Source organism: Cibotium barometz, chromosome 32 (genome assembly GCF_041138505.1).
Source record: "Cibotium barometz isolate CiBa-2024 chromosome 32, ASM4113850v1, whole genome shotgun sequence".
Taxonomy (NCBI): Eukaryota; Viridiplantae; Streptophyta; class Polypodiopsida; order Cyatheales; family Cibotiaceae; genus Cibotium; species Cibotium barometz.
Genome location: NC_141077.1, coordinates 22398288 through 22412095, shown reverse-complemented (window position 1 = coordinate 22412095; position 13808 = coordinate 22398288). Strand labels below are relative to the sequence as shown.

Here is a 13808-nt window from a genome sequence, read left to right as displayed (position 1 = left end):
CTAGGAAATAACCTCTCCTGCGAACAAACCAGGGTGTTTGGTTTTCAAGCTAGAGGTAACATGTTCAACCCCCATATGACAGTACGGTGGTATGTGTGTTTTTAAATGCACTGGCACTTTAAGTTTCCCCCTTCTGGAAGTGCAGCCAATGGCAACTACCTGTGCTAATGAAGAACAAAGCTTTTGGATAGACGGTTTCTCCTTCTCTGAAAGGCCAAAATTCCAATTCCACCATTGACGGGTGCTTTCTCGCATTGACATCAAAGGGACTTTATACGGGTTGCTTCGCTATGAGAAATGATTACAAAAATAGCATCAAAGTTATTTGCTAGCAAAAACAGATACGCATTAACTGGCCTCCCTAACTTGCCACTTAGCCAGGTAGTCTCTCAAGCATGAGATTTGATGTTATATTTGTAGCCTATCCTCAGATTCGTAGTCATGAACATGTTAGCTAGCGCTCACCAAAGAATATCTGCGAAAATCGTGGTTCCCGAACATTGATTTCCGACTTCAAACTGTCCATGTGTATCAAAGCAGGTGAAAACCCTTCTGAATGATTACCATTCCAAAAGCAAATGCTGACAGGATATTTTGTAGCAGGCTTTCTTGCACTCAAAAACTGCCACATAACCAGTTGATAACATCTCGCAATGAATCATTCACGCTCCAAGCACACTGCTACATAGCCATTGATCCAGCACACTGCCATACAGCCATTAGCTCATGGTAAACACAATTACGTAATATATAATGAGAAATTCATCTGCTCAATATTGACCAGGACAAATCACTTGCGCATTAGCAATGCTCAGGGCACCCGATTCCACCCGTCTTCCTTGTATGTTCTAAAGCAAGTGTGTGCCCTTTGTCACTGTCCTCAAACCCAGAGTAATCTGATAGCTGGTCAGTGCTCCCTCCAGAGTGAAATGGTGAATTCGGAGCTCCCTGGGGACTAGTTGAAGGGGTAGGAGATAGACTAGGTATTGCACGTGGCGTGGCAAGTGGGTTACAGACAGATAGACTCAGTGAATTGCCTTGTCGTCTGAGCGATAAGTTGACCCCAGTGTTGATTGGTGGTGGCGGCCTCAGCCGTTTGGTCCCATCATCAACAAAGAGAACGTCATCAATGCGTGCAATGACGTTGAAAGCTAGAGTTTGTATCACCCTTGAGTAACTCTCAAGGATGGATTGACCCACATCCTACACAATTAAAGCCAGAAGGTAATAGGAGTTAGCTTCTTTGAAAGCGCCAAAGCCAAGTCTTCAATACAGTACTAAAAACTTACAAACATGACAACACGTATACCCTGTTGAACTGAATCTTAGTCATGTCTAGTAAAGATTGCCGTAAACCCGGAAATTTTTGCTTTAGGCAGAGCAGAAGACTTTCTGCTCTTCCAGCAACAAATTCCCTCCTTTCGGTATCTGACACATGACCTTTCACAATGCCCCATGAACGTTTTGTATTCTGCTCCAAGTGTTTTGTAGACTTCTGGGTCTGCTTAGGACGCCCTCTACATCGCCATACATGAATTGCAGCCGCTATGCAATTTGCCACTTCCACTTTCTTGTGCTCCGTTGACAAATCAAGAGTACACAGAACAGCTTCTGCAGAGAAGGAGTCTGAGGTGATGTGCCTGTAGATGGCCTCCCCGAGACTGGTCTTCCCACTCTTCAAGACAAACACAATAAAGTGAAGAGGTTACTCTTGATTGTACTCTGATTGAAAACTCAAGTTTGCAAACATGTCATTCAGCAACCCAACAAAAGGGTGACTTGAGAAAGATATTTTCACATTACAGCAATGCAATGTGTGTGCACGCACATGCCCACATGCACACGTACATTTGTATGTATGTATGTGCATGGCCATGTGGGAGCATGTGTGTGTGTCCGTGTGTGTGAGAGAGAGACACAGAGATTGAGCACGCATTCAGCGTTTACTTTCAAAACTGACGGTTTACAGACACGGAAAGGGAACGATGGCAAAGTACCTTTGGCAATGCATCCCAATAAACAGATGGAACTTCCATCTCAGATAAAACTTGGCTATTTATTGCCACTGCGGCCATAAGTATCTGGCTAATACAGTCCCGTTGATGCTGTAGGCATTTCCTTCCTCCCTCTGACAGACCAGTTGCTGTAACCTTTGGAACGGGCAGCCACCACTTCCCTTCCTCCTTATGAGCCACGGGCACCTCCATGCTCTGACTATCGTCGACAGTATCGACAACCCCTTGATCTATGTACCAGAACTCCGTCTCGCTACAACTGTCCAAGAACTCCTGCAATATGGTACAAAAGAATGATCTGCCAGTCTATAATGGATCACATCTGCTGCAGAATGGAATATATGTATATCCTAACATCAAAACCACATTCACATTTATCATAACATGACACATTGGACATGTGACATTGACAACGATTAAATAAAACTAATACATAAATTTGTGCCTATATAAATGCACAGGACTCTCTCTCTCTCTCTCTCACAGGTAGGACGCATCTCCCACATGCAGGTAGGATACATGCGGGAAGATAGGAGACTTGCTCTCTTTGTTACATAAGAGATTTGGCACCCACAAATAGCCCCATAACTTGACCTAAAAAGACCAATTTACCATTCAGAACATTAAGGTCTTAAAAGGAAGGCCCATCTGGAGAATATGAGAACGTCTTTGGAGAGAGGCTGTATACCAAAAGCTTTGCATCCAGTTTCCGGAGGGTAGGAAGATTGATATGCACATCAGCACGAGGCTTGCTAATCATCACCTGCAACATAACATTGGCAGGGAGATGAGTTAGCACCTTCTCGAGAGAAAAATGAGAAGGCATGTGATTACCTCAAAACTGCTACCATCTGCAAACGTTTGAACTGAAGGCACAAGTTCTACAATGTGGTCCGCTACAGAAATTAGCCACTCCAGTTCTCGTCTCCACACCACCTTGCGCTCCACCGAAAGGGGTTCTAGCCTCCAAAGCTCCCCAAAGATAGAGGCTGTAAGGTTTGCAGTAAGTCAAGCCAACTTCCTTGACTGCAACCTAGAGTCTAGTGATGAATACTAAAAAGCTTAAAATATTGTACTCATGTGAAATGCAATATTTCTATGCTCACCAGATAGATTCGTTATAGCATTAGAAATTGCAAGAGCCGTGCAAACACCTTTTGCCCCACCAAACATATCTTCACCAAGAAGTAGCTTGGCAAATCTTTCCTTCATCATCTCAGCTTCTGTGGGGATGAAATGTTGCCATGAGTGCATGCATTGTGCACAACTATAATGGAAAAAGCTCCTAAAAAACCTAATCTAAAGTTTAAACACAACATAGCAGCTAACACATGGAGTCAATTGTTTGGCGCAGCCTGCCCACATTACTGGTGGCCCAGCTGTCCACCCTGATCTTTCCTAACATGCACACTGTTCTTGATCTACTATGCTCCTTTCTACCCGACCCAGCACCACTTTTGTGCAGATCCCAGCTATGGTCCGCTTATGCCACATACACCCCAAGAGGAAGTTGTGCCTGCAACCTAAGACTTCAGTGTAGAGCTTAGATAGTTGAATGAGGTCCTATTTACTCGTTAACATGCCTGCCAGTCGGCATAGCATGCAACAAAGCTACTCAGCAGCAAAGCTACTTGCCCTTAGCTGAGGTGATCAAGCTCATGCAGGAAATTGCAAATGCATTATGATGTCACAATGGAAGCTCAGAGGTAGCCTGATTGCTAAGCGTATATTTCAGACGCCATAAAAAATATTCAGTGAGAACTGTCTACACACACGACACTAACTCCATATGTATACACATACAGTGCATTTCCAGAGCTGCACAAAATTGTGACAGATTACAAGGCTCTGGCACCAGTAATGCTTTCAACACTTTTTTTCTCTTAGATGCAGTGCGCTCACAACTGAAATGATAATAATGAAACTCAACTAGGAGTTCAATGTGTATACATATGCAAAGTATGGCTTGCACACATACTTTCCAGTGAACAAAGCCATGAGAGAGACACTGGAATTATGCATGCCCGGCAGCTATGGGAGATGCAAGGAGCATGCTTTCACTTATCTTCTCTTAGAGAATTCACATCAGAAGTATTTTCCTTCACTACAATCTGCAACACTCACGGGCCATTCTCCTAAAGTATCTCTCAAGATCGTGAAGATGCTTTTACGAATGATGACAATTTGAAAAGTTTCCAAATCAAGACCAAGGGCAACATTGGGAGGGCTGAATCTCTAGAAATATTTACATAGCCACAAGATCAAGATAAGCGTACCAGACAAATTCGCTTCCCCTTGCTTTCTTTTCTCTTCCCAGAGTGCACCAAGATCATTGGCTGTTGGCTTTAAAACAACAGATGAGGCCCTTGGCTGGAAAATATCTGCTTTGCCAGGAGACCGTCCTAAGGGAGACGATCCATCGGTACTGCTCGCACCATCTCCGCAATGGCCATGATCATATGAAGAATCTCCTAAGCTCAGGCTAAGAGTCTCTGAACTCAAACCATCAACACTGAGGCTTGAACCTCCATCATTAGAGCTCAGATCCTCCTTCAATAGACTAGCTCCAATGGCAGCATCCACTCTAACAACAGGATTTACGTAAACATCTCTCATTTTTCTGTCAGAACCTGGCACACACAAACGTGCAACGGTAAGCAATACCTACTAACATGCATCATTGCACAATTCAAAGGTATGTGAGGGTATGGAAACACATACAAAAAGTGGAAAAATATCTGGCAGGATCAGATTTCAATCTGGCATTGCCAGAGCTCAGCAAGCCGCGGCTGAATGAGCGATGGAGAAGCGGGACAACAGGAGCAGCAGGGCTCGGGAGTCTTCCTCTTCCCCTTAAGCTAGGGTTCCTTCTCTTCGCAAAACTGCTCTGGCAAGTCAAGCTTCGGAGGGCTTGCAGAGTCCAGTTGCTCAGAGAAGGCACATAATCTTTACTGCATCTAACAACCTGGAGGCAATGGTCTTCATCTTCTTCACCATGGTTGCCGCCATCCATAAGCCGAGAGCCAGCCTCGGCTATGGCATCAGTGTCTATGTCTTTTTCCTAGGTGTTTTATCTCAGCCCAAAATTCCTGCAGTATTGACAAAGGTTTTGGTTTTACACGGCAAAGTTCTCAGTGGTGTCTTAGAGGTACGGCATAACCTGATCTCTGTTCATCATCAAATATAGCTTAAGCACGTGATTTAATCTCTTGCTTTCTTACACTGCAGCTCTCAGCCATAACCTAATTTCTGTGCTTTCTTCTACCGCATTCAAAGGTAGCTCTCAGCCAAAACATCATGTCTATGCGTTCTTCTTCCATATACAAATGTAGCTCTCGGCCATGGCTTCATGTCTGTGTACTCGTCACGCAAAAATTGCAGCCAACCTTATTGGTGCTGTGTGGTATAGCCTGCACTGTGAATGTTTTCTCACAATCAATAGTATCTCTCGGCCATATCCTGCTATCTTCTTCGCCATGACCAACTTTAGCTGTCTCCAGCTCCGACAGCTCTCACCCATAGGTAATCGGTCTTCATTTCCGTGTATCAAAAGGATAGTTCTAAACCATAGCCAACTTCTCAGAGGTTTTTAAAAACTTTTCTTTGTGCTTATTGGATGCTGTTGAAAGAGTTTCAGTAGGCTCAGGACTGTGAAGAGAATATGCAGGCTTTTACAAGTCAGAGAGGTGATGATGAAACAGACAGAAAAGCCCGGAGAGACAGTGCAGCGTACTATTTAGAGAGGTGATGATGAAACAGACAGAGAAGCCTGGAGAGCACAGTGCAGCGTACTATTTACAATGCAAAAAAAGGTGCTAATGGTTCCTCTTGCATCACAAGGTCAAAGCCACAAAGAGTCCGTCCAAGAAGGAGAAGAAAACAGTTTCATGGGCTGAGTGTGGTGGGCGATGTAATCAAAAGAGGCACGCTCCAGAAGAAGATTGACAGGAGGAGATCGGTAGAGGGCTGAGAGGCCGGGATTTTGCACAGCTTTCATGGAAAGCTTCAAAGCTGTCTATTCTGTGCGAGCGATGATAATGACGATGATCATGAAGACAAGCGAAACCTTCTAGCGGGAGGACTCTAAGGAGCCTGGGATCTGAAATTCTGAATGAGAGCGGGAGGACGTGTGCGCCAGCAAATACTGAGCCCTTTTTGTTTATGAGAAAGGGACGGGTTTCATTAACTTCCATATTTCGAAAACAAGTTGGAATTTTGGCAAGTTGAAAGTTTTCTAAAAAGCAAAAGGAAAGGGTCATAAAAGCTAGGAACTTTCAAGGAATCAGACTCTGGATCATGGATGCGAGCATGGTTGCTTTTTTTTTTTTTTTGAATTGGCTAGAATTAAAAAGTACAACACAACACTCACCCTTGCATGCCAATGCATGCCACCACTAGTGCGCTCAAGAGTCCCAAGGTCATAGGTGCATGGTTGCTTTTTGACGGGCATTATGCCCATTGTTCGTTTTTGGGCATTCTGGCCGTAAAGTATAGCCACTTATTTTGAGCAAAAACAGACGGATATTATTTCAAGTAAACCTGTCATTTTGAAGGGTAAACCACCCCGTCAAAAAATGACTCCATTTCCTGTGTAGAAGTTTTGGTAAATGCGTCTTCACTCAACATTGTATTTACATATTTAAGAGCTTTTACACACATTTAACGAGAATAGCACTTCCATGTAGATAGACAAGGGAGACTCCCCTTCCATGAGCTTTGGGTGGGGAAGATCCACCAAAAGCAGAAAATGGTGCACTCTCAGTGGAAATTTCGTGGCCAGTACAACTTAGTAAAGCACCTAAGCCAATGGTTTGGACCTTAATTTTTCCAACGATCTTTGTTTTCTCTTCCCTTTTGTTTTTCTTTTTGGGGTTTGCATCTCATGTCCCCCATCCATCCTTTACTACTTCCCCTCATGTGCATCCCCCATCTCTCCTCTCATTTCACCTCCCCTCTCCACTCCTCCTTGTAATGAAGGATAACCTTTTCTCATGATGTGCTACCGGCATCATACCTCGCCTTGAGTAGAGGGAAATCCATGTTGCAATGAATGAGAGGGAGAGAGAGAGAGAGAGAGAGAGAGAGTCCTAAGTTTTGAAGCCCATTATGGGTTTGAAAGGCTTTTTGGGCTTCAAATGATGCATGAAAATTTACTTAAGGTTACAACCATAGCCATTAAATAACTACATCAATAAATTGAAGTCCTAAAATAGGGTGTAAGGTTTCACAAGATTTAAGAACATATGTGTGTACACATATATAAAAAGAGATCATCTTTGGTTTACATATGTAAAACACATATTATATTGCATAAAGTGCTCTAAGAGTGATGTAATGAAGCTTAATTTAGATGGGAAGGTGGAATATTGAAGCTTGAAGTAACTTGATAAAACCTTTGGACTTCAAATTTAAGGCCTAGTCTGACTCATAGTAGAAAGAGAGGGGGGGTGTAACGAGGTGATAACTTAGCCTCTGGTTTAAAATAAATGGGAAGAAAGAATCATGAAGCATGAAATTATTTGATAAAACCTTATGTTGGGCTTCAAATTTAAGGCCTAGTCCGACTTATAGTAGAGAGAGAAAAGGGAGGGGGGATAAATAGGTGACAACTCAGACTCCAATTAAGTCACCACATCCTCCAAATCACCATAGAAAACCTGCTTTTCTCTATGGATCCTCTTTCTCGTATATGAACTTGCTCTTCTTAAGGCATGAGACAAATTCCCTGGTTTTCCTAGATCAAGATTAAGATGCCTAGGTTGAAAGGCATCTATAATAAGAGGAATTCTATCATGCTTTGTTAAAGTTGGGGGGAGACAAACCCCTTGGTTTCCCTTGATCAAGATCAAGATGCCCGGGTTGAGAGGAATCTATACTAAGAGGAAGGCTATCAGGCTTTGTTGAAGTTGGGGAGAGACAAAACCCTTGGTTAAGATGGCCTAACACTGAAGAAATTCTTTATTGAATGCCTTAGTTACAAAATCATATGTTATTACTACTAAATAGAGCATTTAAAAGGAGTTTTCCAAAGGAAAGCATGTTTCAAGCTTACTTAATTTTTACAAAAGCATGTGTCTGTTAATGCTAAATAGAGCATTTAAAAGGAGTTTTCTAAAGGAAATTAGAGGATAACATTAAACAAGGTTCAATCAAGCTCCTCCCCAAGTAAACTGCTTGAGATTAGTTATCCCATTGTAGACCCATCACTTTGCTTATTGTCATATACAAGATTCTGGCCAAAGTTATTACTATCAAGTTGACCCCTTTGCTCCAACCTTGCATTTCGAGAAACATGGGTTCATAAAAGGAAGGTAAATATATGATAACATCTACTCTATACTTCTTCCTCTGTGGTAAGGAATTAGCTATGCAAACAGGGTAGAATTGCATCATGATGCAGCTAGGTCATGAAAAGCTTATGACATGATTCATTGGTCTTTTATTAGATGATGGGGAAGATGGGGTTTGGAAGACTTATTAATGAATACCATTTTTATGCCCTATGCAAATAGGGCATGCAAACAGGGCAGAAATGCATGATGATGTAGCTAGGCCTCAAAAAAGCATATGACAGGAGTCATTACGCTTTTATTAGCAAGTTGATGGGGAAGCTGGGGTTTGGGGAGACTTAAATAGTGACCATTTGTGCATGGGGGCAAAGTCTAATTTTCTCGTGAATGGTGTGTTAGTGGGAGGATTTACAATCCATATATATGCTAGGTAGAAATATTATCCTCATTAGGGCTTGTGAGCAACATCGTGTCAGTAATGTATGCAATCAATGTATAAAACGATAACCAAAAAATAATATTTACTCCTCTTTACATAGAGGGTACTCTCAATAGGGCTTGTGAGAAGAAGCATGTCATTAATGTAAACAATGGTTAAAAAATAATCTTTACTCCTCTTTACATATAGGGTACTCTCAATATCTTCTCATACCATGCTCTGGAAGAAGAAGCATGTCATCAATGTAAACAATGGTTAAAAAATAATCTTTACTCCTCTTTACATATAGGGTACTCTCAATATCTTCTCATACCATGCTCTGGAAGCCTAGTTAAGGTTATGTAAAACTTTTCTTACGTGACCTGTATACTTTAGACTCCTATCCTTTCTCAACAACACCACGAGATTGAGATACATAAACCTCCCCATGCAAATCACCATTCAAGAAGGCAATCTTAATATCCAACCGATGTACATTTTAACTATGATGTGCTACTAGTGCACAATACACCCGATTGTAGTCATACTAGATGTGGGTGAAAAGATCTCATCATAATCTATGCCTTTCTCCTAAGCATAACCCTTTGCAACAAGCCTTGTCTGTAGCGGAATGCTACCATCAGCTTTACGCCGCTTAAGCTTATAAACCCACTTTGTACCAATGACCTTTTTATCGTAAGGAAAATTTGCTAAATAGCAAGTGTCATTTTTTAGAATTGAGTCATACTCATCCTACGCGGCATGCATCCAATGATCATTTTCATGTGCTTCCTCAAAAGAAATAGGTCCCTCTTCATTGCATATACTGGCAATAGCATGATCTACAAAAGAATAAGATGCATGCTAAGAACCTGCACGTGTCCTACTAGATAAAGGAGTAGCTAATTTTCTATCTCCTAATGTTTGCACTAGCCGTTTTAGCATACTCTAGGATGCCTACACGGTTGCCCTTTTCTCATCCACTACATCATTCATAATTTCCTCATCAATATGCGGATCTATGAACTGAAACTCGACGAGCGGATTTTCAGCCAGCATGAACTAATTTGCAACACATTTTTGAGCATTCATTTGCTCCAATATGGCTTCCTGGCATTGTACAAAGGTAGAAGTGTATCAAAGATGTCATGTGAGTATACATTTTGTTGTTTTTTGCATAAACGCATGAGCTGAATTGAGTTCTCAACAAAGACATCTCTACTCACCAAAATTTGCTTTTGTAGCTAGATGGTAGAGTCTATTGGTTTATGAGCTATATCCCACAAAAATACATTTTACCACCTTATCATCCAGCTTATTGTGTTGTTGCTCAATATGATTTCTCAAGCACAACAGTATAAGCAAGATAACCAAAAAAAATACAAATTAGCCATAGAGGGCTTCCTACCTTTCAAGCTTCATAAGGGGTAATTGTCTACAAGGCCTTGGTGGGGCATCCATTTAGCACATAAGTGGCAAACATAACTGCCTCTAACCAAAAAACATAACAAAAATCCTCACCTTTAAGCGTGCAACATGCCATCTCCATGAAAGGTATGTTTTTCCTCTCAACCACACCATTTTGCTGAGGTGTATAAGGTATTGTCCATTGATGTTTTAGACCTCTTTCTGTTATATACATAAAACTTCTTTTACACATACTCCCCCCCTCAATCTGTATGAAGGGATAACTTTTCCTTCAACGGATACATCCATGTATGCCTAGAGTAGTCTCATCAATAAAAGTCACAAAGTAGAGATATCCCCCGATCAATGGTGTCCCCATGGGACCATATACATCACTTCAACGGATACATCCATGTATGCCTAGAGTAACTTCTCATCAATAAAAGTCACAAAGTAGAGATATCCCCCGATCAATGGTGTCCCCATGGGACCATATACATCACTATGTATAAGCTGTACTTTTTGGACAACCCTAACTAAACCATCTTTTAGAAATGATGCTTGTTGCATCTTGCCCAAAGATGTTTGACAGGGGCCTCAAGCTTTGGTAACTCTAACACCATCTCTTACCTTGTAAGGTATAACAAACTACAAAATTCAAGTGACCATGCCATAGCTCCCGCATCACTCATAGTACGTGTGGCAATAACTAAACAAACATTATGTGTGAATCTCTTATACATTATGTGTGAATCTATCATACATGTCCAACCTATAAAGCCCATGGATTATATTACCGCATACCACAATGATATCACTCCCGTCATGAATTGTACACCTGTCCATCAATAAATCTGACCACTAGGCCTAACCTAGTACAATGACAAAGATTGACAGCAAGTTCTTTTTAATGCATGGCACAAAGAAGACTTTTGATCGAGTGATTGTTCTACCATTTATAGCAATGAGAACAACCTTACCAACTACTTTTACTCGATGTGAGGTAACTACTTTTACTTGATGTGAGGTTTACACATATGGCTATTCCTTCTTGAGGAACAGACTCAAGTGAGGAAAATAAATCAGGTTGAGAAGTAATGTGCTTGCTAGCACCACTATCAAAGTACTAGACATGTTGATCTATCACTAATATGCATACATCATGGACAGAAAAATCATAACTACATCCTGTGCATAGTTTGCAAAATCCTTCTTTTCAACGCTTAGTGTTGATGCATCAGCCACACAGCCATGCCTGACTCTTTCTTCTTCTCCTTCTCTAGCCTTTTTCTACATTCATCGATATAATGGTGTGACTTTTGCTTTTCTTCTTAGGCTTATCACCCCCCTTCTCAGCATCCTTTCCATAAGACTAAGCTGATTCTACCTTTGGCTTATAGCCGCCTTGAGAAAAGATTTTACCTTTATCTTTTTGACTGGCAGCAACAAATGCATGATCTCCCACACATATACTAGTACGGTTTTGCCAAGATTACTCTTCTTAAAAAAAGAGCATTGCAACAACCAACTCATCAAAAGTAAGGGCATTGGGGTTACCCTTCATCATGAGCTGAAGTATAGATGCAAAATCCTAGTATTATCAGGTAGAGTTGTGAGAGAACAATAGACACCAAAGAGCTATCAAAATAGGCCTATCAATACATGTTAGCTACTCCCTAAGATCTTTAATCTTTGTGAGAGGAACTCATTCATTAAATCTTTCTCATTCATATGCTCGGACTCTACTTGCTTGCGCAAGTAGGCCGCTTGTGCCTTCTTATGCACAAGCATATTCCAACTATGCTTTATAGTTTTACATGAGGGAATATGAGAAATAGTACTCCTTTTCACTAAAAGTGCCACTAATGCATGTGTATGTGTATCCTTGCCATCCCACCTAGCTTGTTTCGTTGTGGGAGGTGGAGAGGCAGATGCCATAGTTACATTAGAACTTATATCACCATCCAAAGTACATGTACTATGTTGTTGTGTTGGTGGCGAGACAGGACACGCCTTAATGCCAATAAAACAGACCAATACATGGCACAACATATATGACCACAACGGGTGGTTGGTCTCGTTAAGCTTATCCTCAACAGAAAGCATCCCAAATACATCTCTGTTTGCCTGCAAATAACTAATATCTAACGCAGAATAAAAATATCCCAACTAGCTGTAGAGTATTGTCAATGCCCACTACTGAATGTAACCGATTTGTGCTTGGTACTGATTATAGCATACACATATTTCGTTTCCACTTCGTACTGATTATAGCATGCACATGGAGAGAGCTAAAGAGCACTTCTTACTACCTAGAGAGGGTGTTAAAGAATGTGATCAAAACCATCCATATATTGGGTGCTTACTGTTAAAGAATGTAATCAAAACCATCCATATATTGGGTGCTTACTATTAAAGAATGTAATCAAAACCATCCATATATTGGGTGCTTAGTAAAAGTGTTAGTGACATTAGCTTAGTATTTTATTTGAATATTATAGGCATAGACAAAGGTTAAAGTCAATTACCAAAGACTAGATGGACCTTGGGTAGTAGACTCTAGAAGGTAGGCACCTAAGTAGTGTAAGCGGCACACTAGACCCCTCAATGGTGTAGGTACAGCACACAATGTCACACAGATTCCTTCATGACACTAGACCCCTCAATGGTGTAGGTGGTACACAAGCATGACACATAAAGATGCCTTCATAAGTCTGAACCCTCCAAGATTCATACTAAATGGTCAACGTTACAAGGTGTTTGACCTTACAAACACACTCAACTACCAACTTCCAAGAGTGCATGCTCACATAGCCAAAGGGCCTTTTCCTTATATAATAAGGCCATAGTAAGAACTTAGAAGATTCTTTACATTGGGAGAGTAGAGCCATCATGCCAACCTATCCCTAGATTAAAACTTGGTGACATCGACGAGCATGATCATTGATGTTCTTTCTTCCCATTCAAACTTGCTCTTTGAAGTTTGAAAGGTAATATCCTGGGGTTAGTGGTGAAGTGGATAGGGCATTGAAGTCACCTAAATAGAACCCGGTTTGAACCTCCCACCGCGACCCAACAGATGGACATGGCTACTTGGGGTTGGGCATCCATTGTGGTGAAGTGAATGCCCCTTAGGTGCAAGTAGTGTGAGTGATTTTGACACCATAGATGCCCCTAGGTAACATGGCTATAAAAAAAAAACAAAATCTTGACAGCATAGATACCCCTAGATTTTCTTTGTTACTAACTTAAGGTTTCTTTCACACCGCTTCACGACTCACGAGGGTCAGCTGATTATTCAGCAGGTTTCTGATCGACGCGTTGCTCACTGGCGCCGTCCATCATCCCATGCATTGCGTTGTGTTCCGGGCCTGGCATTTGAAAGCTAGTTCAAATAAGAACGCAGCTCAGTGCTCTAAAAAAACTATTTTCTCAAAAATTGGAAAACCTTCCTATATAAAATTAAAAATTATCAATGAAAAGTTTTTTAAATTCTTGAAAGTATTTGTACAATATTCCCTCAAATTTTGCAAGTATTGGCAGTGGGCACCTATATAAATCTGCAAGTATTTTTTAAAATTTGAACGTGATATTATACTAAACCTAAGTTGTAGCGACTCGAAGAAAAATACGTAAACCGAAGGCATATAGTAAATAAAAAATCGAATTAAAAAACAC

The 13808-nt window shown here is 41.1% G+C and overlaps 1 protein-coding gene across 1 annotated transcript; it reads right to left on the bottom strand.

Moving 5' to 3' along the window:
- Nucleotides 1-224: 224 nt before the first annotated feature.
- LOC147619962 (rop guanine nucleotide exchange factor 1-like) lies at nucleotides 225-6069 on the bottom strand. Its single transcript, XM_086772060.1, has 8 exons — nucleotides 4737-6069; nucleotides 4292-4645; nucleotides 3122-3238; nucleotides 2850-3004; nucleotides 2704-2778; nucleotides 1998-2288; nucleotides 1310-1675; nucleotides 225-1203 (listed from the first exon to the last, which is right to left on the bottom strand). Exons 1-8 carry the CDS (start codon nucleotides 5026-5028, stop codon nucleotides 802-804), a joined length of 2052 nt encoding a protein of 683 aa, XP_086628186.1. The 5' UTR covers nucleotides 5029-6069; the 3' UTR covers nucleotides 225-801.
- Nucleotides 6070-13808: the final 7739 nt, after the last annotated feature.